This window comes from Lepisosteus platostomus, chromosome 8, assembly GCF_059453375.1.
Source record: "Lepisosteus platostomus isolate fLepPlt1 chromosome 8, fLepPlt1.hap1, whole genome shotgun sequence".
Classification (NCBI taxonomy): Eukaryota; Metazoa; Chordata; class Actinopteri; order Semionotiformes; family Lepisosteidae; genus Lepisosteus; species Lepisosteus platostomus.
Window position 1 is genome coordinate 53,328,189 of NC_142618.1, and position 26,953 is coordinate 53,355,141.

Sequence of the window (26,953 nt, forward strand, 5' to 3'; positions counted from 1 at the left end):
GTTTTGTTGGTTTAGAAGTCAGCTGTTCAGTGCCACTACTGCTCCGATTTAGCTGGCTATGAGTGCTTATCTTATCTTATGGGTTTGGGTGGAAAGTACACTGCCGTCAAAAGGTTGTTACAAGATTAACAACAGAAACATGGCACTCTGAACTCTTCCTGCTGTGATCATTCTAGAGTTGCCATCTTAAACAGATCAGATGTACAGAAAGAGAGATCATATGAGACAATGTATCTTATACATCAGTTAGCAGTACAAGTATAGAGTATATCAAAGGGCTGGCTTGTCTGCCAGCATGGTGTCTGATATGACAGTATCCTTGTTTATGCAAATATACTGCATTATGGATACTTGCAGAGTTACAGTGTAGAATAGGTGCTCCACTGGTCTGTCTTGTCAACCAATATTTTATTGATTGGGAAAATAAACCTAGGCATTGGCAGACACACAATTCTGTCTTCATCTTCTTCTTGTTTAATAGGAACAGAATTCTCCCAGGTATTCATTCAGATAATGAATACAATTACAATCTGCTCTGATTCTTGAAAACTAGTACCATTAATTTTATATTTATTGCCAGTAAAGGTGATTTGTACTTTGATCAGTATTTACCAACTTTACCATCATATATTTTCTGAATTGAAATGAGATATATCCACAACCCTCAAAACATTTGCTTTGGTCTTAAAATTGGTCAGCATCAAACTGTATTTCCAGAATTGACTCATCATATAAGCATCTCTGGGAGGATCATCTAATAAAAATAATCATCATAAATTGTATCATAATTTAGTAGCTTGTTTTAAATTGTAGCATTGTAACTGGGCTTCCAAAGGGGTTTGTAATACTAGATATTTCTCCTAAAATAAAGTGCATATTTGCCTTTGTGTACACCTGAGATGAAAACATTTTATGGTTGTTCATGGTAGTAATGGTTAATCCTCAGATGTATTGATATGGAATCTAATTTTCATTGTAACCGTGTCACTACATATTTCCAATTACCCTGAAATTGGCCCAGAACAGACAGCTTAATTTCCACACCTGTACAAGTTATTTGACACTAAATTATTGCCATTAACACAAGTCTGGAAAAGAACATCCCAACTGGAATTAAATTAGTTTCCTAATGTACTTTTCCTATTAACTTACAAAAGTGTTTATCTAGAGAAAAACTCTAGTGATAGCCCAGGGTTCTTCTGAGCCTATTATGAGGCCCACAGAGGATTGCAGCAATTAACGTGTTGTTTTCCCTTTATTAGACTTTTTTGCTTTATCAAAATAGGTTGTAGAAAAATCTTAAAAACAAAATAAAGATGTAAAAAGGTATAAATAACTGGCCTATTTTTTTACCGTCCTTTTAGTTGTGTATACAATGCATCTGCTCTAACACTTTTCATGCAAGGACAATCAATATCAAGCACCATTTTGTATTCATGAAAAGGCTTTTCAAACTCCCATTTGATGAAATGGAACATTAGTGACAGAATTACCCTGATTTTCACTGTTGTTCCCTGTGAACCTACAAAAAAAAATGTTAATTTCCCTGTCCTCCATGTCTAGTGTTTCTGAAACATAGCAATATTGTGCGATGTAAAGTTGATTATACATTACTTACTAAAATAAAATATCTCTATTGAACCAGTTGGAATTCTGAAATCAATTCTTAAACATCCCTTAAAATAAACTAAATAAATGAGAAAACAATGTTATTTATGGCTGGTTATGAGATGAAAAAATATTCTGTATATACAGTAGCAATTTGTGAATTGTATTTTGATGTATAAATGGACACAACAAATTAAACAGGAAACAAAAACATGAATTTCCTTCTTTAAATAAAGAAGGAAACCTTTATGGGCAGGGTTAGAATATCTATTTTTATAGGTGGATTTTGGATTGTGTAGGAGCAGAACATAGCATAACTCCATATTATACATTGTTCAGATAATGCAAATATACTGTAGTCTGAAATTGCAGATTTAAAATATTCTTCAGTGACACTTTCCAGAAGCATGCAATTTCATGAGAGTGTAAATACTTTTCAACCATGCAGTGGTCCTGGGGCATTTCAATACTGCTGCATGTAGTGAGATCAAATTCATTTCAAAAGAAGACTGCTTTTTAATTAAAACTGCTGTTATGTTAAATATAGTCAACTGCTAAAAAAGCAATACTTTCATTGAGCTTCCAGTTACAAGTTACTGACGGGCTCAATAATAAGGTAAAATAACAATTTTATAGTGCACTTGCCAGGAGCTTTATACTGCTTTATTTCTAAGTTAACATTTTAATTAAGGAAATCGGTTATAACCTTAGTTGTTTTGTGATAGGCATGTCATACATGTAAAAGTTATGCCTCTTCGAATTGATATACAAATTTATATGCTTTTTAACATAAACATTCACAGTATATGTTTTTTTTTAATCCCTTATCATTAAATTTAATGTTACTCTTTAAGGATAAGTGTGGCTAGATTATGGATGTATTTTGGATTTGACCTCAATTAAGCAACGTCTTGTAGCTGAATTAGAGTCCCAAGGCTGTAATTCAAAACGATTTCAAAATGAAATACTGTATATTGGAGGCAGAATTTGCATGGATGGCATCTGGGTACGGACAGGGTCAAACCAGAGAGACTTGCAATAGAATCAAAGGTACTCACAAGTGAGCACTCTGATCACAAAGCAAAACAAGCTTTACAGAGATGGCTGGTGTATTCCATTCTGTGTTACAGAATTGTCCAGTGAGTACAAAAAATACAAAAACCTGTCAGGGACTTAACTTTTAAAAATATTTTATAACTTTAGGGAAGTATTTGTTTCCAAGGAACCAGGATAGTCCTGGTTATATTAACGGTTTTGCTAAAAAAAAAAACTGAATAGCAGAGCATATGAAATAATTAAATTCGAAGATTACTTCAGCTTTCCTGACACTTCTCTACATTCATATTATATCAAGCTAAGAGGATTTGCTGGGCTTGCCCTCTTCAACCGTAACCCGATTTTGAGCAAAGTGGTCTGTCTTGGAAATGGAGCTACCTAATTGGCTTAATGTGTCATGAAATATGCATCTGTCCTGGTTTAACACCACCAGCTGGATGCTGAGATGAGGTGTTAAGCTGCTAGTAAAGCACAAAAATGATTGGACATCAATGCTCTTTGAGTGAATTCTATGTGATACTGCGTGTATGTGCTTATAAATGTGCTACTCGCATACTTGTAATCTGTACTTATGTACGACTATGCATCATGCACCGTAGTGTATGTTGTGTTGTTATAATTGTACTTCTGTACAATGTCTGATTCTCAAATGTGTGAAAGGAATCAGAGCGACGCTAGAAGAAAAGTGCCATGATTAACCCTTTCATAATAAAAATTAAGGAAATCTGACTCCTCTGTCAGTTTCAAGGTCACACTCATGACATGTGTGGAATAGTCTTTTTTATGTACATGACTTCATGTAATCCAGTACTGTAAGTGAAACAAACCTCATGCCTCAATTTTAGACCATAAACGATAGTGTAAGGCTCAAAGTGTGAGATGTTTGGCCCCATTCCCAAATTTATTGCCATGGGCTGCTGCTCATCCTTAATTTAATAATATATCCCTAATGCTTTGCAACCAAGCCTGATCTTTATTTTTTTCTAAAGTAAAATGATATCATTTTGTATTTAATACTATAATAGTAAGGTATCATGGGTTCTGGTGTTATTTAAAATTGAATAAAAAGCTGTGGGCTGTAAATTTGTTATAGTAGTCTCCATTTTTCTGTTTGTATCTACCGTGTGCTTTCTGAACTGAGTGGTTCAAGTCAGAGAAGAGAAAATATATTGCAGAGGCGACCCTTTGTAGATTCAATTGTAAGTAGCGAAGTCTGTGTACTGTGGATTCCTGTCAGTCAGTGCTTCAAAAATTCAATTTATACATGAAGAAAAAAAGCTTATTCCCAAAACCATTTTGACAAGAATGACTATATATGGGAAGACAAAATATTCAACATGGTTTTCTGTTAGATTTAGTAATCTATTTAATAATACGTTTTTTCTGCAACAGTTTTTTTCTGAAAACATACTGCTGAACTATTTATTTAGCCAGCATCCAATAAATTTTCAAATCTTTTGCTTCTATTTATTCTTCCACCAAAGTATGCTTTCTATCTTAATCGGAAAGTTGTAAGAAATATACTTTGAACATAAATTATTAAAGTTTTGATAGTGTTTGCATGTTATTTCACTATTGAAGAGTGGGCTGCATTTTGCATACGAAAAAGCTTTTAAAATCATTTTGTAAGGTTTAATGCTTTTTGCAGTTTTTGATTTATTTTTTCACTTCAAATTTAATTCAATTGAATCATTTTATGAACTAACATGGGTAGAAAGCATGGAAGCTTGGGAATTTGCCTCCATATTACTTTAATTGAAATAACATAAAGTGTAGACTTTGTTTAGGTTATTCATTTTTGGTTTTCTTCGAAAAGCTGATTGGTCTCATACTCCCAACCATATATCCCAAACCAAGTTTGAATGCTGAATGTTGTTGGAACAATAAGTGAAAAAATGTGTTGGTTTGTGTAGGTAGATAACTTGATAGATCATTTGTGCGTTCAGTAGTCTTAACAGTGTCTCAAGCACAATTTATGATATATCGTAATGCATATGAAATTCATCTAAATCTTATTATTTTACTTTGTTGCTGAGCTGATCTTTAGAGGCAGGGAAAAGACATTCTTCATGGCTGTCTAAAAATAGCATGAGGGTTTGGCTCTATCCAGTTTGACGTCACTGATGGCGACTGCAGCTTGCATTAGTATGCAGCTAGTCACCTGCTGAAGCTGAAGCAGATGACTAGTTTTTCTCAGGGATGAACAGATAATATAGCTGAGAAATGTGAAGATTGATAGCTACCTCATTCCTACTTGCACAGCTGGTGAAAAGGGGAAAGTGAAATAAATGCCGTTGTGTGTGTATAGCCCCTGTTTTATCTAGATTTCAGCAGAGAACGTACGGGAATATGGTTTTTGTTGTGTTGCTTCAGTCATATAAGCAAAGTACTGTATGTACGTTTTAAAGAGCGTTTTGCAGTTAGGGTTCTGACAAATACATTTCAATGTTGCAGAGTAAAACGTCAACACACATTGAAGCACAAGGATTGGTTATGCCTACAGTATATAGATAATATACATGTTATCCCTAAAACAAGATTATTTTTCATTTTAGATTCTTAATAAAACAGTTTTGTGCATCCCTGCAGATTATCTGTGCTTTTGGCCAGTCTTGCTTATTCTCATTTTGAATTTCTGCAGTTTCAAAGCAAAGTCTACAGCATATTAAAGATTGGAGGTGGATTCTGGAGGTGAGGAAGAAAAGGCCTGTCTTACATAAATTTGAAAGGGGTGAGCTTTGAAGAGATGTCTCCTTAGACGTGCTTGCTAGTGGCTGCAGGGTGATGCTGAGTTACCCTTTACTTGTCACCTGCTGTAGCTGTAGTTTTGCAGTTAGGGTTCTGGCAAATTAATTTCAGTTAATGTTGCAGAGTAAAACGTCAACACTCATTGAAGCACACGGATTGGTTATGCTTATATAGATCATATACATGTTATACCTAAAACATTTAAGATGATTCACATTTTGAATTATGGTGCGGTGGCTCTGTGGCTAAGGATCTCCGCCTGTGGCTGGAAGGTTGCCGGTTCGTATCCCGCAGCCAGCAGAGGAATCCTACTCTGTTGTGCCCCTGAGCAAGGTGCCGTATAAATGGCTGACCCCAAGCTTCTCTCCCTGTCTGCGTGTCTCATGGAGACCAAGTTGTGGTATGCAAATTGCCAAAATTCCTAATAAAAGAAATTGTATATGGCCAATAAAATGATCTTATCTTATCTAAGTCATGCTCTAGAGAGCAAGAGGCTAACAGAGATGCAAGGGCTGCTATAGAATGTTCTGTAGACAGCAGAGTCTTGTGTGTTATTAATAATGACTAAAATCATAAACTTGCCTTTAAGCTTGCTTACTTTACGTGGAGTACATTGGTATTCTAAGTCCAGAATGAAAATTGGCGCGTAGGAAAGAAAAAAAAGAATGTAGTCATTTTAATTTTTAGCCCAGAGTTGTCTTTTGTGTGGGATTTTATTTCACAACAGCGTTTAAAACAATGACGAGATGACACCTCCTTTTTGCCTTTAAAAATAATGTGCTCGCATTTTTTAAATACTTTTTTTGCCCTTGTTTCATTCCTTTTGTCTTTAGTGAAGCAGTCTTATGATAGATGCCTTCTCCTCCTTTTAAGACCTTGAATAGCAGGTTTTAAGAAGTGAAAACATCTTACATCTTCATCTGGAAAAAAAACATCTACTGTAATAGCTTGTCTGCCAGGTCACTGAGCAATAAATGCCTGGAAGCCACCTGGTTTCTGAGGGAATGAGTAGAAAATCAAAGAATGATTCTTAAAGAAAACACTGTTGAGCCACTAAGTGAATACAAGTGATTGGCAGTTTTGACAGATGACAGTGCTCATTAAGTTGTCAGTATTCTTGGAAGATTAGCAGTCATAACCAAGAAAGGGTTACAAATGCTATTTGCAAAGTTAACATCACAGTTTAACATTTGTCATGAAGAGAAAGGACATTACAGGTTGTTATCAGCTGTTGTTAGGATGTTAGGCTGTTGATTGAAATTGATGAATGCAGAAGAGTAAGAGTGCAGATGAAATCTGTAAGGACAAGCATCTCAATGAACCGCTATTTTAAGAGAATTACATAGCTACAGTGATGGGAATACAGTAAACAGCATCTTGTGTGTAGGCATTATGAATGCACAGCATGAAATACTTTACAGTTGGCTTGCTCTTCACTTGACAACAAAAGTCATGTACCTTTTCTGATTCAGTGAAGATTCTCTGATATGATTTGTGTAGAACTCAAAGCAAACCACAGTGGTGCAACATGAAGTGTGTACAGATTTCTAAGAGACTGTAGTGCATTGCATCCAAAGGGAATAAAAATATTTCATTTTATATGAGAGAAGAAATAGTTCCATCTGCAGGTCCAAACCTTTAACCAAGAATCTACTGTAGAAGAAATAGCTGCAAACTGATTTAATAATGGCTAAGCCTTTCTTTCTTTTCAAAGAAATATGCTTACAAAATGTTCTAATTATGTTTATCATTTTGAAACATTTTTAACAGAATTATATATTTAGAATGGTCTTCATTCATATACTCCAATGCCCATTAGGAGATCCACATTGCAGAATGTTTTTTTCTGAATTCAGAAGGAGACAATTCTGGGACAGGCAAGTAAGAGAAAATAATCAAATTAACCTTTTCTATAGTGAGCACTAAAACACACTTACTGTATCATATTTTCAACCAATTCAGAGGTTGGTGGAAAATGACCTATTTTGTAGGTGCAACTGACATTTTATTGAACATGTCATAGGTAAATAGGTATATTCAGGATGCTGCTTACGGTGCAACTGACATTTTATTGAACATGTCATAGGTAAATAGGTATATTCAGGATGCTGCTTACATGCAGTACAGGACAGCACAATCTGCACCTGCAAAATATGCCTTACACAGTTATGCAGTTTTCAGAGATTGTTTTATGGTAATCTGACCAATTTCTTATGTAGTGCCCGGATAAGCGTGTGGTTTTAATTAGTCTCTGAGCCATGGGTGCAACACTTTGTTCCCAGTTAATTTCACCAATGTTCAAAGCAGTTCAATTCCGGCGAGTAGAGTGTCCATGGTATGTACAGTATAACTCTCACATTCCCATCTCCTATGTTACTGCATTAGAAGCGTAAGGATGTGCATTATCCTACAGTTATGCCGTTTACATTGGAAGGAATGCCCAGGAAGGGTAACAGGTGAGTTCCCAGGATGGGGCAGATCACTGCAGCTCTATGCCATCAGATTGCAATCAATCACTGCAAGAAGTCTGTAGTGGCTAAACACCCCTGCCCATGACTTGTGGATCTTTCCATCTATTGGTCTATTGGGCCCAACCATTAGCATATCCGTTCTACATTAAATAATGTTCAGGGTGGTCTATACCAAACCATGATTCATTGCTAAAGGAGACTTGGTTTCATGGTGAGCAACAATGCACTAATTATTTACTCCAGTCTAATCACCTAGTCACCTGTGACCAATCAGATTTGTTACTACAGGATTTATTGTTTATTCAACATTCAAGGTCACTGTACTATATCGCAGTCATGAATGCCAATTAAACTAAATGACATGTATTTTATATTTATTAAATTAACTTTATTTTGCTAAATCCGCTCAGGTACAGTATACATGTAAGTAGAGTGATATGTTTCTGTTGATATTCAGTATATGTTTTGGAAGATTCTGGTGCTCAAGCACCTCTTTAGTGGTTTGACCTTTGTGTTCTAGTCAAAATCAGAGACCCTTTCTATTGGTCTCTCTCCTATAGAGATCTACTACCTTGAAGGATTCTGCCTACTTATAGCTCTTTTTATACATACATGTGGAACTCCTACAGTGTGTTAACTTGTCAATGTTGGTTTTTACTTCTGTTTCATTTTCATTTTTTCCTCTTTTGACTCCAAAAGAGCTTCAGGTATCTATAGAAAGTGAACAAACTGTGATAAAAATTCCAGCTACTGTATAAACACTCTTCCCTTTGTATCTCAACAATTTGTCCTTTTAAAATGGAAGAAAAGCGAACATGTTATTAAAGTCTGTGGGATGAGCACATGCTTTACATTCTACTGATTTCTACCATGGTTTGATGGAATTGCTTCTTTTATCTTGTTAGTGTGTTTCCTGCGTCAAAGGTAAACTCAGATAAAAGGCACGGCTTCCTGTCTCTTCCCAGATTAATTAAAGTGAGGGTAGTGCTCTGAAGTGCTAATTTATCTATTGACAGACGTGGCTGGTTTTAATGAAACCTGCCAGGATGTTAGTCTATCAGTATGGGTTAAAAGGAATATTTTTCTTTCTTTTTGCCATGTAAAATATTTATACAGAACATACAGATACTGTGTATATATATTTATTGTATTTACTTGTGAAGAACGTAAAAGCTTTATTGCATGAATCAATTGTTTTTGAATTGGTCTAAGATCTCAAACAGACCTCCTGAAGCATTCGTATGAAAGGTGTTTCTTACAGTACATTAACATCTGTATCGCTAGTCTAAGTTGGCTAGGTCATGCCGGTGAACCCTAATAAAGGAAAAACACCTGTCATTGACTGCCGATATTTACTGTATTTGTGCAAGAGCAAGAAATGGAAAAAATCCATCAGTATTGTGAAACAGCAACAGCTAAGTAATAATCACAATTCATAGTGACGGCATCCTCTTAAAAATACGCCATATTCCTGAAAGGTGTTCCTTGTAAAATATTCCGATGAAAGTAAGGTGAAATTCTCACCAAAATCAAGTTTGAATTCCTTGCTTCAGAGGTGTTTTACAACTTTGATGGTCCTCAATACATTCACCCGGACACTTACAAGCATTATGATCAATGCCAGTTAGAGCTGAATGCTATTTCAGCAAGAGATTGGTTCACTTGAAGCTGCACTAACCTCCCAGGGAAAGAAACAATTAAAAAGCCCTAGCATGTGTTCTTCTTATCTGCTTCAATCAGCAGTGTGTAGTTTTATTGATCAAATTTAGAGACGTGTTCCTGTTGAGGGTCAAAAAGCAATGCGAAAATTCTTCAGCATTTTCCTAAGTGATGTTAGGGGAAAAAAAACTAACTATTTCTTTTAGTCATTACTCAAATGTTACTTGTAAAGTGAAAAATTCTACTGACCTTCACATCTTAACTACTTGAAAGTATAACTTATTTGCTAATAAATGTGCTTACAAAATTTTATGCAATGAATAAAATAAAGGATTTTTTTGAAATTTCATTCAAACATTTTAATCCCAAGTATAATAACTGAAAAGTACTATTTGCTATAAGGTATCTTATTGATGTTCTAATTACCTATGAAGAATTTTTGTAGTTTAATGTACTTAATGTTTTTGCCAGATATTCAGTTATGATTCCGGGAAATGCTCTCGAGAATACTGCCGAGCAACTAATGCAAATGCTGATTGGACATTAAAATGCTCATAGACATGTTCAAATGCTTCCCCTGAGTCCATGCTACATGAGAATATGCGCTTTATCATAGGCCGAAGATGACAACAACTTAATTTTAGCATGTTTATAGTATAGATTCTTGTCAGACTGACATAGATGGGAAATCAATTAATTCAGGTTCCCTTGTAGTTTTCTTTGTGTTCTTCATCTTAATAAAGGTTGTATTGGCTAATAATTGTTACAAAACACCGCTGTTTTACATTGACGTAAGTGTGTGTCACATGGCCTTTTTCCATTGTCGCTTTGTATTAACTGTATTAAAATACGAAATGATATGGCAATGTACAGCAGGAGAAATGCACCTCAATATAATTGAAAATTATTTTATTAAAAGAGCCCCAGAGCAAAAGAAAAAAAAAGACCTCATTACGCAGTGACTTTAACCAATTTCACAGTTCACAGATTTGTTTGTTTTAATTAAAATTGATTTAAAGAGAAGGGGAGATTCATTGTTTAAAGGACAATACAGCCACAAAACCTTTCCGTCCCTCTTATTACTTGCAAGACCTATAGGTTGTACAGTTGGAGCTGTTAATAATACAGTGATGTTATTTCAGCCAGGTGTGCAATTTATCCATTTTATTAAGGGAGACAAATAGGAAGACTACTCTTAATTAATTTTCTTAAGCATAAGGCTTTTGACGTCTAGCAGTACATCAATATAAAGCATATATATATATATGATTGTTTCTAGAAGCAAACATGTAGCCAACAAAATCTTTTGACCTACTGTATACAGTACAGTGGATTTCAATCACAAGCAAAATATATCCAACCTGTTATATTTGCATGTGGATATCTGTAAGCATGTTAACATATGGCTTCTTTTTATTGCAGGCATTTAGATAATCATCATCTCTGGGATCCTAATGAATTTGCTGTTTCGTGTTTCAAAATTATTATGTACTCCATTCAGGTATGTTTATGCATGCTTTGCTAAATAACCCTGTGTTCACTCTGTCTCCCTTTTTGCAAAGCCAGTACTAGAAATCAAGTATAACTATCACAACAATAATAACTCACAACAAATTTTGGATTGGGTCTAGCAGATTTGTGTCAAGTTTTACTACATTAGTCATAGGCTGGTCAGTCTGGTTCCTTAGCAACTGCTCAGAATCAGAATACACAAAATCATTATAGTGTCTCCATTACTGCTGACACTTTTAGAATGTTAGTTCAAAAGCACAGGATTCTGGTGTGTAGTTTTTAGCATATTTGGTACGAGTTTGACACACAGTGGGTTGCCCTTGTTGTGGGTGATACAAATGTGTAAACTGTGTAATGAAATAAGTCCTATCCCAGGGCTATGTCGTCAGTTTTAACCATCTTAAATCTGCGATATAACTCTTCTCTGCTTGTCAGTGCCCTGTGGTACTTAGCTGCTCAATGACTTAGATCTTGGAGACATTAAAAATGGAAATAAAATGGATAATCCATGTTGTTATTATGTTCAAAGGTCATCCAATTATGCTAAGGTCAAAGTATAATGCAGCCTAGAGGGAAATGTCTTTTGAGTATTTTGGTCAATAACCATTTTAAGAGTTACTCAAAGATATGTAACAGCAGCATTTTCAAACTCTAACATGCACAGTATAGACTGCAAGTTAGAAATTTAAAATGCTGTTTTTACCCTTTGTGTATAAAGAAGTGCCTCCTGTTCCTCAATTTAAATTATTTTCCTTGTAGTTTCCAATTGTGTCATCTGGCTTTCAATTCTGAAGAATTCAATTTGTTGATATTATCAATGCCTTTGAGGATTTCAAATACTTAATACAGGTCTCCTTGTAGTTTTCTTTTTGTTCAAGATTAAAAGGATTCAGTTCTTTTACCCTGTCTATATAGGACCTTAATTGAAAACTGGGAAGGTATTTAATCACTCTTTTCTTTATTTTTATTCCATAACAATATGTTTTTGTTTTCTCTATTCTTAAAAATCATATTATAACAATAATAATTCCTTACACTTATATAGCACTTTTCTGGACACTCCACAAAGCGCTTTACAGGTAAAGGGGATCCCCTCCACCACCACCAATGTGCAGCATCCACCTGGATGATGCGACAGCAGCCATAGTGCGCCAGAACGCTCACCACACACCAGCTATCAGTAGGGAGGAGAGCAAAGTAATGAAGCCAATTCATAGATGGGGATTATTAGATTGGTAAGGGCCAATGGGAAATTTGGCCAGGACGCCGGGGTTACACCCCTACTCTTTTCGAGAATATGATTGTATTGTAAAATTTTAAAATAAGGATGTGGCTAGTTGACAGAGACAGCAGCATCTCGCTAGACAGAGACTGACAGAGAATGCTGAAGAAGGATGTAGACAGGCCGAGATTGGGAGATTGTGGAAGCAAGATGGCAGCTGGGATCTGGCAGGACTGGAAGGCGAGTGCAGCTTTTAGGGCAGATACAGACAGAAGGGCTGCACTGTTGTATTGGAGCCTGGCAGAGATCTGTGCCACAGGTCCGATGCTGAGAAGGCCACTGGCTGCACACAGGCAGAACAGGTTTAGAACAGACTGGGCATCTTGTATCCTGATGCAGGTTAGCAATGCTGAGAGCAGTACCCGGTATGGAAGGTACAGTAACTCAATGACTGAGCACAGGGTCGGTGGCAGATTAAGGTTTAAATACTGTGGGCAGACGAATAAAGCTCCCGTCAATTGGTCGAAGGAGGCTGGAACAATGTGTTTCACATTTTATTTTTATAGTTTTTATTCATAATCCAAAATGCACTTGTGCAACCACAGCTGTGTGCGAGGAGATTGTCTGCATCATTCATATAGGAAGAGTTTTCAGAAATCCCAACCCTTTTTAAACAGTCTCTTTCCACACTTTGAGTCCTACAGTTCCTACAGCAGAACTAGTATCTGGTGGAGATAAGCTGCAGTTTTCTCAGACAGCACTGTATTCTCTCAGGCACCCAGTGAGTCACTAAGATTGATGTATGGAAAGAGGTGGATATCATAGCCAACTCAAGTTCACCTAACCCAAGTGGTGCTCAGTCAGTTGTGCACTTCTACTTGGTAAATACTGATCATTGTTGGTTAGTGGCATAGCCGAGACTGGAACAAATGAAGATTAGATCAGACTTCCTAAACTACACTCTGAGTAAACTGAACAGCTCTTTTTTTTCCCTTTTCTCTTGGAAATTCTTCATGCATTTATGTCATCTGGACCAGGTCATTACTTCTTTCTGTAAATATTGTTCATCCACTTGTGAATCTTTTCCAAGTTTCTTTCTGCTCTCTGTGGGGAATGCTATTTATTTCCACAGCTCAAGTACTTTCCATACCTGAATCAATTTCAAGCAGAAAACCACTGCCCTGCTGTGAATGAGATGTCAGTTAAATGTAGGTAAATGTGGGGTTTTATCCAAGGACATCAGTCTGGATTGGTTCAGTTACTTTGTGTGTGTTTCTGAAATCTTTTGAACATCATAATAAGGTATTTCAGTGAGAACATGCTGTCCTGGAAAATATCAGTGAAAGAGCTTTAGGGGTTCTTTATATTCTAGACAGAGAGAAATGTTATATTGGTTTTTTTTTTACATCCAATAGAAGGAGACCCCAGGGATCAGTTCAGGAGCATTTGATGTTACCTGTCAGATACATTCCCTTTTTTAGTGTAAAATCTGGCATGAGAATCCCTATGCAAGATAATTTGGGACCCCTAAAACGTGTACACTGCCAATTTTATTGGCATTGTTTCTCTGCATCACATCTGTAGCCGGTGGTCACCGTCTCTGGGGTTGAATAGAGCACAACAGAGAGAATAATGACAAATACATCAAGCACCAGCTGTCGGGCCAATAACTTTCCTGCTCCCGTCCATGAATGAATACCACTTTAAAACAGCTAAATTACTGCATGTGGATGACATACCTGTAGTACAAACGGAAACGTTATCCATGAAGAAGATGCCTAGGTTCATAGGCAGGCGTCCATATCACAGCTTGTTAAAATTATCTGCTTGGTTCTTGGATTAAAAGAGAGGGGGACTCTTGCGTGTTCCCACACAGGACCAAAATAAAACCATGACTTCTAACCATGGTGCAAGGCTTCGTGACCACATCAATGACCACTTCAACTATGACACGTCTTCGCTGGCTCTCCAGTGTGTTCAGTCTAAAACTTTACTTTTAACTTTTCAAACTCTACATGTTAAATCCCCACAATACTTAGTAGCTTTCAATACTCCCTGTGCACCAAGCACGGCTTTATGCTCTGCTGAGACATATCTTTTATTAGTGTCTTCTTTTAGGTACAAACATCTCTGGGCGCATGCTTTCGGTCACCTTGCTCAACTCACTCCCTGCCAGTCTGAGAAATGTAAACTCTAGAGGGTAAATCTAGATTCAAGCTATATCTGTCTAGTCAAGCTTTTAATTAGTATCTTCTTTTTCCTTCATGTCTTCATTTCTTTATTTCCATTTAATGTTATTGAAATTTTGATTTTTTTTTGTCTGTTTTTACCCTGTAAAGTGCCCCAAACACTGTGCACATACTTGATGTACAGGGCACTGAAATAAATCCTTGTCAGAAATTGCACTGTACATGTTAAATGACAGTGGTACGACCGAACAAACTACTCTTTCACCTCATACCTGACGCACTTTAAGTTCTCTATTCCGGATGTCTGAAAAAGATTAGTAAAAAAAACATTTAAAAGTGACACGTCCCAGAGAATTCATACCCAGTAACCTCACACGGTTGTCTCTTGACCTTAATTGGCTTAATTATCCAGAGCTCATTATGAGTCTGTTTTTTTTAAAACAGGGAATATGTTGTTCACCTACCTAACACAACTGATCCCTGGTTACTAGATCCACTGAAACGTTTTAAGCTTCAAACTGAAACTTAGAGCAGGCAAGTCTGTTGTTTGAATGCTGTTCAATATCAGGAATGCTTTGGGTGATCATTGCAGTGTGTGATCTGGTGTTATCAATTAAGGCTTCATAAAAAATAAATGGAGGACAGTCAGCTCAATGAGGTTTTCTTAATTTCCAGGCGGGGGTTGTGCAGTATCTGCAGTATCTCCCAGTTATTGAATTCACTACAAAGTGAGCATTATTCACAGCAAAACTGGGGGAGAATGTTGAGTATAAACTTTCTTAGCAAGCAGGGGGCCAGTGAGTCATATCTCAAGTAATAAAATAGCTACTGGGTTTCATCACTTATATAAAAATAAGCATACACACATTGCTGCTGCACTCAGTGATTTATTAAAGACAGCACCGTTCAGATCTGTTCAGATCATTGCAGCAGGACATTCAGATAGAGAGTGTCTGTCCCCAATTTAGTGCTAAGAAAAGTAAAAACATTTGAGCCTGACATGAAAAGTCTCAAAATATCACATGAAAATGTCTGAAACTAAAAGTCCTCTCATCCTCTCATCTTTGGTTCAATCAAGTTTGTTTTGTTTTTTCCGAACTCTGGGAGCCTTCTTATCTACCTTTTATTATTTGTTTTTTTCCCTCCAAGTTCTAATGACGAAGTCATCTGTCAGGCTGGTCATGTCAATTTCATTTCATTCCAGCCGCTTCTCACTTCTCCTTCTATGGCTTACAAACTTGTCTCTTACATTTCCTGTGCCATTTAATTTTTTCACCACCGAGCCCTGTCTTTTTTTTTGTTTGTTTGTTTGGTTTTCTCAGATTTTCCAACAGACAAAAGCCACCACTCCAAGTTCAGAAATCATTGATTGATCCAACTGACCCTTCATTTTAAAAGCGCTTTCATTTAAGATCAGGTCGGGGTTGCTCTGTAATCTCATTAGAGTGATGTTGACTGTAGATGTACTTGTTGGTGAAATAAGCCTACAAAAAAAGTAACTTTCCAAATGTTCATACTTGAAAAGGTCCTTTTAAGGTTAATCTCTCTGTAGTTGAATTGAGATATAATTCTCTTGTCTTGGGAAGTGCCATGGATTAATAGTAGAGACAAGGCAGATGACATTTACACAGTAAGGAACAGAGTCTACTTGCTTTATTTATAATATGTTTGAATTTAAAGTTTATAACATTATTTATTTTTAATTTAAAAGTTTCCAGGATCATGTGTTATGAGAAAAAAATGTTCTTTGGTTTTGACGTTGCTTACTGCAGTTCAGTTCAATAGCAGACAATATGGGAAGATTCTTTTTTTTCTTAGAAACTTTGTTTCCTCACTGAAACTTTCAGTTTTAAGAGCTTCACATGGCCTAGAATATTGAGGATGTTTTCACCTAAACAGCTTCTGGAAAATTAACATATTGGAGAAAGTACAGTAGGACATTGCTGTTGTTTTTATACTTATTTTTCAATTTGTTTGGCTATATCTATTTTTTCAAATTCAACAGTAAAAATTATATTGCTTTGTGAAAAAATATGGGCTCCTCTGATTGTACCCCGCACAAGATAATTCCAAATACAGATATAATAGGAACATCTAGAACCCTTGCAACTTAATTTTCTTTTCGTCACAGAACTATTGTATACCTTCATAAACGTTTTTTGATGAAGTTACAGCAGGTGCTTTGTGAATTATCTAAGGCCTAAATGTAATTGTCAAAATTTCCTTTACCAGTTACTTTAAATTTAAAACTGTATCTTTGTTTCAGAGTCCATCAGGCTCTAGAAAGGAAATAGAAGGATAGAACCCCCTCTGCAAATGCACATGTACTGTACTAAATATTTTCATAATCATTTTATGGACCTTTTGCTGTATTTTTCTTAGAAATATTGAGATACCATGTCTTTTACCAGTTTTATTTGGGATGTATTGTATATTCCATTGCTTGCTTCATAAATTGCCCACCTTGGGGATGAATAAAGTACTTTGAATTGAATTGTATTTGACAGTCTTTCAATTTTCCAGAGTTCTGACTTTCTTACACTCATAGTTGTGGATGTTTGCTTAAAATCTGTTCTTTTTTTAGGCCCAGCATTCCCACCATGTAATACAGCAGGTCTTGGGCCACCTGGATGCTCACAACAAGGACACCCCTCGGGTCAGAGCAGGCATTGTGCAGGTCCTCCTGGAAACCGTTGCCATAGCGGCCAAAGGATCCATAGGTGAGGTTGTTGTGTATGTTCCTCAAATGTCCATAATCCCAATCAGGAAACCCACTGTCAAACCGCTGAAGTGCTTTAGAATTTTGATTTTAGTCACTGGTAACCACTGTCATGATCTGTCCTTAATAGGGTACTGTAAGTGGTGCTTTTCTTTGGGTCAAAATCCTAAATCAAGGCCCTGACCTCTTGGCCATTGAAGATGTAATGACTCTCTTCATTGGAGTAGTTTTGTTAACCCTGACTAAAATTTCCTTTTAGTCCTTTTGTATAGACTTAAAGTAACTAACTGAATTTTCTCCTTTTCTCCAGTCGGTGAGCTATTTTCTCAGTTTTTCATCAGATCTATATTGTGTGGCTGCACTTCAGTAATGGATGAAGTAGGTCCCTAGCTTAAATGTAGATTTTTGAGATCCTTTAGTAATCTCAAAAAAAGATCTATACAGATGTCCCTAATATACTCATTAATGTTCAGTTCTCCAAAGGACAAAGCGTCACGATGTACAGTACTGTAAGTATTTTTCTTCAAGGCCTTGTAATCCAAATATTTCCCTCTGCTTACATTTAATTACATTGCAAGCTTCCTCATTATCTCTTCAAGGGACTAACTGAATAATGGTTGACTGGTCATCCTAATGAGCAAAACAATTTTGTCACAAACATATATATAACTTATATACAGTATTCATCATTATTGAATATGGTCTTCGTTATACATTCATGAAAAACTAATGTTAACCATAACATTTTTAAAATAAAAAATTTGATTAAACATAATTACTTTGTGTGCTACTTTTACAGTCATAATTCATTTTTTGATAACCTTTCAGCATACAAAGCTTCAATTAGAATGGTCTGAGTGAAAGGATGTGAATTTGTAGTACACAAAAGAAAATTTCATTTTCAGTACTTACTGTATGCAATCATAATCGCTTCTTTCCATGTCGTAAAGTTTGAAAACACTCTGAGCAACGCAGCTGGGCAAGAGGAAATGCTTCTGAATGTGTGATGGACATTTTAATTTTGCATTGCCCCCCTACCCACCATCCACCCTGCATTCACTTCTAAGCAGTCAGCATTGAGATATTGTTTTCTGAACGGTGAAACAAAATAATTAATTGAGGTAAAACAAATTGAAGCGAAAGGACATTGATCACAGTTGCTAGAAAAGTGCTTTTTTTTCTCCCGTACTTAATGTAATGAAAGTGCCTGGAGTTTGCCTTTCACCAGAATTAAACCATAATATTTTACTTCTAATTTACAGTGTAGAACTACAAATAACTTTGATATACACAATTAAAATATGTCACTTCAGTGGATGTAACAGTGTGAAAATAGTAACAGCAATTGATCACATGTATACAGTAGCTTTTCATAACTACAGAACATGTACATTTTCTCAAAATGTACGTTTCTTTAGTAATTTAATTGTTTCTATACATTTATCATTTTAAATTTCTGTCAGACCTATCTCTACCAGCTATCATTTATGGGGTTAAATCAGATCAGTGGGCTATTCCTTTCAGATATCCAGATATTTTAAAAAGAGAATGAACAGATTTGCAAAACTGCCTATGCAATCTCTGTGGCATCCCTAAAGTCCACCCCCTGAGTTTTCATGCAATCTGTGTAGTACAGTATGTTTGCCCAATACCAAATGAAGCAATGTGAAATAATAGCATTTCACTACTCTAGGATTTAACAGGTGGAAGAAAACTTTTAGACTGATTTTTTTTTATTGCCTCAGGCTGGTGTACTGCCATCTAAACATTTTTTAAGCCATCATTGACAATCAGTTTCTATTTCAGAGGAATTACCCGAGCACCAGATGTTTTTATGGGCAAAATGGAGATGTTTGCTATACCTCTACTCTAGATTATTCTACTAATATTCCAGTTAATGTGACACCTTTGTGGGTCAGGAAATGAGCCTTTAATTGTTCAATGGGTTTTCTCTTCATCTGTCTGTCAATTGGTTTTAAATAAGAGCATTAGAAAGGTTATATATGAGGAGAGGCCATTTAGTCTATCTAACTTGTTTGGCTGCCAGTAGCTAATTGATCAGAAGACCTCATCCAGCCTTTTCTTGAAAGTAGACAAGATCTACATCAACATTATAGCTGGGTAACTTGTTTCAGACCCACACAGCTCTTAGAGTGTAATTATTTGTGTATCACAGCATTGCAAATTGAACTGGCAATCTCAGGCTTGTCCGTCCCATGTAAATATCAACTGCAGGTTTCCAAAGAAAAGCAAGCTTTACTTTCTTTTTTTAACTTTGCGATGTATTTTGCTTTAGAATACGCCTTTAAAAGTCAGATCCATTAATCATTTGTTTCGATCTAAGCCAGAAGCTTAATTCTTCCACCTAGAAAAAAAAATCTTTACATTTACTATATGCTTTTATATTTTTTCTGAAATTGTTTGCAATTAGAACACTAAACTTAACATTAATACTTGTCCCACATGATTTGACTTGTCATAAAGGGTAGAAGTCTAAGGGACTGATCTGTATAATTTTGTTTACATTATTATGGGCCATATTATTTCAATATTGGCATCTATCACATAGGTATAGCATTTACTTCCTTGAGAAACTGAATGTTAATGTATTGTGCAACACCAACATTAAAGCATGAAGCAAAATCAAGTGTAAGTTCTTGAGCCATCCTTCAGCAGAATGTGCAGAGTAATAGGCTTGAAATCACATAGAAAAAGTGGAGAAATAATGTGTCCTTTCTGAACATAGAGCTTAACTCAAGTTACACAAAATCTATTCTATCCTGGAAAATGTTTTAAAATAATCATTTGGATACACTTCCTTTCAGACCGTTATGTTCATTCTTATATGCAAGTAGAGGATCCATGACAGATCTTTCTAACAGATAGTTTATCATCTTAATGTTTTCGTCCTTTCATTTGTCTAGCTCTTTTTCCTATGCATTATAAATTGTCATAAAACTGTCCTGGAAGAAGGAAAGAAACACACCCACAAAAAAGACAGATTTAAACAAAAGAATGTAATGTAGTGTGGGTCATTTTTCACACTGTTAAAAAGACCTGATTTGAGAATGTTCATTTCAGATTAGGCTAATGGTGGGATACTTTGAGGCGGTTGGCTGGATAAGATTTTTAGCTTTGTTTTCTGGACAATATTTCAACTCCACCCCCTATTTTAATATCACCATTCCTATAACTTGTTTCACCCCTGGACATGTAAGTTCAGACCTGTTCATAAGGGATTCTACTTTATAGTGCATGCATCATTTTAAAAACCCAAGCAATGGACAAGAGAAAAACACTGAACTCAAAAACGACTGTGATGTATCCTATTAACAACGTCCCTGCCTTTTGCTTCTCAGAAATTTGTTTTATCACTACTGTTCATGTACTGTACAGTATGCACCAAAACTATGAAATATAATGTGGATGTTCCTTTCTAGGCCCTACAGTTCTTGAGGTGTTCAACACCTTGCTGAAGCACCTGCGGATGAGTGTGGACTTTGAGCTGGGAGACAGGCGCAACTCTGCGAGCAGTGTGAGCACCAACTCCCGAGAGAGCGAGGAGAGGATAGTGCAGAATGCCATCATCCAGACCATTGGTGAGGATGAGAAAATACTCGCTGGCCCGTCTTATTTGTGCTGTAAAGAGCACAGCCGTGTTAAACTTAGCCTGGGTTTCTCCATGGTGCTTGTTCAGATGTGGTATAAATACCAGGCTTTTGCATGTGTATCAGAATTGAGAAGGTTGAAGGCACACCAGCATGTTTCTGTTTTTCCCATATTGTACTTTACATTTAGTGGAAGTTGTCTTGATAAAGGTACCCATTTTATTTATGGCATAGCTTTGAATTTTGTCCTTCCCTTCAGCAAAAATTGAAAAGGCTAGGCTTCACAAACTCCAAGAGCAATATTGTTTTTTAAATGAAAAAATAGAGTATTAAAAAAAAGGTTGTAGGCATACTGTGCAAAGAAGTATCTGAACAGTTTTAGTATTCATGTCTTCATTTGTATTGGTGTGTATATACAGTTCAATATACCCATAAAGTATACCAATTTGTAGGTGCACGTTTATACAGTACTTTAACATTGACCTCTGCAGAGTGGTAGAAATAACATTACAGAGTGTACCAGTGGTTGTGGCATGTGGCACTGTTGCTATTAAAGGTTAAAACATATTAATCTTCAAATTAAATTGAGTAATAAATGGATTAAAAGTTCATAAAATGAGAACACAAACTCAGAATGAAAACAGGGGGAATGCTGGCTAGTGCTGCTGTCACACTGCTGTGGGGTCCTGGGTCCTATTCTGGGCTTGTGCACTTGTCTTTGTGGTGTCTGCCTGTTCTCGCTGCGTTTGAATGGGTGTTTCCCAGGTGCTCTGGTTTCCTCTGACCTCCCAAGCACAGGCTGGGTAGGTTGGATTGGCTTGTTTTTTTCTTCTTGGGCCTGTGATGGTCTGGGTGCTCCACCCGAGAGAGTTCTGTGATGTGTTTGCCGTCCTTCCTTGCGCTCCATACTTCCAGGTCAGGCTGCAATGTGCCCCAGCTCTTGACTGTTTAAGATGTTTTCTTACAATGACTGGATGAGGTTTGTTGTTGTTTTTTTTTTCCCATACATGCAGGATTCTTTGGAGGGAATCTCCCAGATTATCAGCGGGCAGAGGTTATGATGTTCATAATGGGGAAAGTCCCAGTTTACGGAACACCCTGTCATACTCTGGATACTGCACAAATCGGGTATGTATTGCTTTGTTTGTGAACTTAAACCAGTGGTCTCCAGCCCTTAGATCTGTAACAAGGTTGGATGGATCCCATGGGTCTGTAATGGAGTGTCGAACAGTTGAGCTGAGTCTCATATCTCAGTTTATTTTCGAGTGGGACAGGTTACAAATGTAAACTGTTTTTTCATACCTGGATTTAAAACTTCACGTGCAGACTTGAAGACTTGAAAGGCTAATACAAAGTGAACTTAAGACGTAACAAAGTTTGAACACATTTTCATTAGCATTAAATCATTTAGGTGCCATTTATATTTGGGTTCAAGCCATCTCAGCTCACTGAAAAGTGTGTAGCATGTGCTGTATTTGTTCAGTGCTACAGTATATTGTTTTTATTGAATCTATAGAATACATCCATGGTTTGCAACAATAATGAGTGGTAACCTGGACCATCTAAAATGGTATCAAAGTACTATTTCAGTGTGGAGTGGGAAAATACATTTTTGTTCACACCTGTAAAAGATAAAACTGTCTTTTATGTTATCAGATAGGTATATCCATAATTGAAAGGAGGAATTTGAAGCAACACCACACAGCAATTGATAACATTGACATAATAACAGGACCCCATTCACAAAGAGGATAAAGGAAAAAATGCAACTTATATTCTGAGTATCAAATTAATTTAATATTCTATGTATAGTGTATTCTAAGAAACACTAATAACTTTTGGATATTTTGATAGTGTTTTTGTTATAATTTTAATTAACTATGCATGATTGTGATATGATCAGATTTCTGTGCAAATACTGTACCTCTGTAGTAAGGAAATTAATTGGTCATACAGTAGATGATGTGGTGATTTAACCTGCAGAATGTCAAGCCTGGTTAAAATCAAGACAGGAAAAATGCAGAAAGGTATAAATATGCCTCACTTATGAAAAAAATAATGTCTTTGTGGCATTGATATTTTGGAACAGCACCTCAGGTGGACTCAGTTGTAGTGAAGCAGAATCTTCTTCAGAAGTGAATCAAGGTCTTGTATAAGCCACCCTATTATACTTCATTTAATGTGGCGCAGAATTGCACAACTAGTTTGGATTGGGAGGCCCAAGTGCGATAGTTTTTGCAGGAGACACTGTAGATTTGTGGTTATTGTTGCCAATTGGCCAACTCAGTGATGCAATAATCAAGTCTTGGGATCTTTCTTGCTCCTTCTGCAAGATTTAAGTAGGGAAGCGTTCATTCGTCCTCCTCTGCTCTTGTAGCAACAGTTTTCTTGTGAGTTGAGAATATGACAGCCATGGGTGCCCAGACATGAGTCTCAATTATAATGTGAGGCTAAGCTACATTGTGGAATGTAGGTCTCGGAGACTGCTGAACAGATTCAGGCTCTACAAGATGAAAGGGTAGAATCCATGAACACAGCGTTTTATAAACTGATGCAAAGCCTTCTTCCAACAGTATCTGAGCACACTACTAGCCTGTGAATTTCACAGTTGTCCAACTATCTTGGTGATGAATGTTTAATGAACACACTGTATATTAATTTACCTCTGTCATGTATGTTCAAAAACATGTCTGTGCAGCTGCTACAAAAAGAGACATATTCACAGATTCACAGAAGTATGTAACAGTATTAATTTTTGTAACGTTGATATAAAATGCTGCATGATTATGGTATTAATGAGGCTCCAAAGGTTAATCTTTCTCCAGTATTTCTGAAATATTCATTAATTCCTACTGTTTTTTTCTTTTTTCTCTTATTTGGAAAACAGCAGCAGGTAAAGAATCATGATTTTCTTGACACCAGCCTTCGATCTCATTATTTTTCCCTCATTGCTTTAGCTTTTCTGTGTGCAGCCTTTGTCACTAAGCCTTAAAAGCCAGTAGAGAAATTGGTAATTAGCTTGATAGACTAACACCTTGTTTCCAAAGTCTTTGTTCTACCAGCAGCCCTTCTTCATAAATTTCATTTAATTTCTCCTCTTAAGAAGCTGTCCCCATTTTATTTCACACAGAATGATGGTACTGCAAGTAATCCCTTGTTCTCTGGTGCTTATTTGATTAATCCAAAATCAAAAGAACACTTTTTTTTTCCTCCTTGCACGGAATGGGCATTTGCTGAAAATAAAAGATTTATAGCCTGTCCTTAATTCAGGAAACCTGCTGATAGCAGCATTCACACAGCTTAAGAAACTGGAGCCAGCCAGCCGAGGTGCCGTAAATCATGTTTTTGTCCATTCTTTTTTAATTTCTACATTGACGCAGCTATACAGTACACTAACAGTATGCACTCAGACATGTAATTATTGGTGGTGTGGGGATAAAAGAGCAGCGCTTCACATTTTGTTCCTGCTAATGAGCTCCTCTCATCTTAAGAGCTGACTTTCTAATTCACAGGTACATACTGCTCTCTTGTGAGTTTGTGCGTTTACTTTTGTTTTAGTCCGTTCTTTGTAGAAACTATGTTTTACAGAGTCCTATTTAACCTGAGCAGTACCTGGACAAACTCTGGAAACTGCCAACCTGTATTACAGGCAAATTAGAAAATGCAATACTTGCAAAATATCCTGTTAGATTGTTCCTATGATTGGGGAATTAAAAGGGAGGAAGATTAAAGAATCTCAGGTTGTGACGATCTGCTAACTAAAATGATTGAAATTCAGTGTCTAGTACAATGCACTTTCAAGCTGACTAGTGTTATGCCAGTAAGAAAAATTGAAACAGTGATGTAATCATGCACCAACTATATACAAAGAGCTTTGATTAATTTCTAGATTACATTTTGGTCAAATGCTAATTTGGAATGAGTGAACAGAGGTTGGATTCAAAGTAGGGCAGAATGAATTTGTGGGAGTTAGCATAGATCTTGGATTCTGGGTTTGGCTCTGGATTGGCATACTTTCTACATGCAATTTTATTGTTCCTTAATGTCTTTCTTCCAAAGACGTGCAGCCTAAGTTCATTGGTTTTTCTGAATTGCACTTGTGTGTGGCTTTCTGATATTGGATGGATGGATAGGTCAATTTATAAAACTATACAATGGCATAAGCACTGTTCTCAGATTTTACATAAAATAACAATTGTACATTTGCTTTCATAAACATATTTAACCTGAAACAGGTCATTGTCTGTTTTTTGCAGGGACCTGGGGACTAAACGCATTCAGGTCATGCTTTTGAGGTCACTTATTATGGTAGGTATTTTTTTAATAATGTGACAGTTTCCCTTAACATACTGTTCAGTACAAAACAGGCTGTAGTGAACATGATAGAGGTCATGTGGTAGAGCACTAAGAGTTTCATGTCACATTCACATACAATACACTTTCATTTATTCATTTGCTCCTTTTTAAACTTAGTTTTTAAGTCACTGATGTTTGTATTTGGACCACAATGTCAAATTCTGCATAATTTAAAAACTGAGCTTGCTGGTCTATCTGCAATGTAGTAATGGAGAAATCACATACTGTAAGGTTTCATTCTTTAATTTACTCCTTTTTTCCATTAATCAAGTTGGCATATTGACTTTTTTTTACATACAGTACTGTACATTCAATGTATCAAAGAAACATTTATGCTGTATATTCATCCTACATTGAATTGTGCTAGAGCTCCACACAATTATTCTTTGTGTCTGTATTCACACAAAATCCAAACCTCCCCAGAACTGTCAGAACATATAAATTATCATCCACTTCCAAAAACTGTTGAACAATGTGTCAGGTTAGAAACTGATTTCATTAAGACAGGTCTTCTAATGATAACCATGTTCTGCAGAGTGTGAGTCACCTTTTCTTCAAGGCAAATTAATTACATTCTTGGGGACTTTAACATACCAAACCACTACACAAGAACAAAGAAAAAAAGAATGAAAACCATAAAATATAAAAGATGAGGTCAGGAGTTTCAGTTAAGGATTCAATGATTCATGCCAGTCTGCATATTACTATTGACTATACCTATTACCTTGTCTATTGTTACTTCTTGTATATAATCAAGTTTTTAAAACAAATACACATCGGAAAGAAATACATTTTTTATCTCATTTTTATCTGTTTAAAATTATGATAATCTTTCTGAGAATTTTATTCCTTCTGTGGATTATTCATCTGTCATATTATGGCCATTCTTAGGAGCAATTATTGTCTAGTGCAAACGTGACTGAATTGGTAAACTAAGAAGCAAGCACATCAGTGTGAATTGTTCTTTATAGTGAATTCTGATTTATAAATGTTATCAAGGTGACCCCTTTGAACTAGAGTAGTACTCAGGGTGTTTTAGGTAAGTAATCGGTTTAGGTTGATTGTTTTAGGTAAGTAATCGGTCTCATTTAAGAGAAAATGATTTGATTCTTATAATTTCTTCCATCTAACAAAGGTATATTAGTCTGAATGCTTCCAAACAAGCTTTTGCTGTTCTAGAAGTATCAAAGCATGCATATAAGGTCAGGAGTTTGGCTGTATTCATGTTATATTTGCCCCATCTTAACATGTGGTAAAATAAGGTACCATCAATTCCAATGGCAATGGTGAAAGCAATCTGCACAATTTCCAGAATTTGAATGAACATTATAGTGGTAAAAATGTGCTGTTTTATATTCCTTAACAGAGTATGTTGAAAGGTTAGCCTATTTTTAGCTTACCGCAGCTCCAAGGCGAATCGGAGGTCCTTGTTCTGTGTCCATGGGTACAGTTTAAAGCAATTTACTTGCCTGCAGTTGCTTCCAGTCAAAGCTTAATAAATCCAAGCAGTCAAAAGGTCATCCTGTTTAATCACAAGCCAGACGTCTTATTTCCTGCGAAGAAGGTTTTTTAGACATTTTAAATGTGCTTTCCTGCAGAGCTTTATCTTACTTAAGATCAAATGTTTCTTTTGATTCCTATCACTTTCCACATAGGTACAGATTAAACCCTGTGCCGCAATCGTCTGCTCTCCATTGGGGATAAACAGCTGAGCCATGTGGTTCTTGGTTCAACATTCTCTTTTCATAAGCAGAATGTGATAAAGTTACCGTGCTTGACTACATTTCATATTTGGCTCACACTGG

The 26,953-nt window shown here is 36.2% G+C and overlaps 1 protein-coding gene across 4 annotated transcripts in view; it reads left to right on the forward strand.

Annotated features, from left to right (window-relative positions):
- efr3a (EFR3 homolog A (S. cerevisiae)) overlaps positions 1–26,953 on the forward strand; it is a 137,372-nt gene that overhangs the window by 74,130 nt on the left and 36,289 nt on the right. For all 4 annotated transcript variants that reach the window (XM_088643925.1, XM_088643924.1, XM_088643926.1 and 1 more), the window contains 5 exons: positions 10,965–11,043; positions 17,050–17,185; positions 20,625–20,783; positions 21,806–21,920; positions 25,049–25,100. In XM_088643925.1, coding sequence (XP_088500051.1) covers positions 10,965–11,043; positions 17,050–17,185; positions 20,625–20,783; positions 21,806–21,920; positions 25,049–25,100 — 541 coding nt within the window. The remainder of the gene's footprint in view (positions 1–10,964; positions 11,044–17,049; positions 17,186–20,624; positions 20,784–21,805; positions 21,921–25,048; positions 25,101–26,953) is intronic.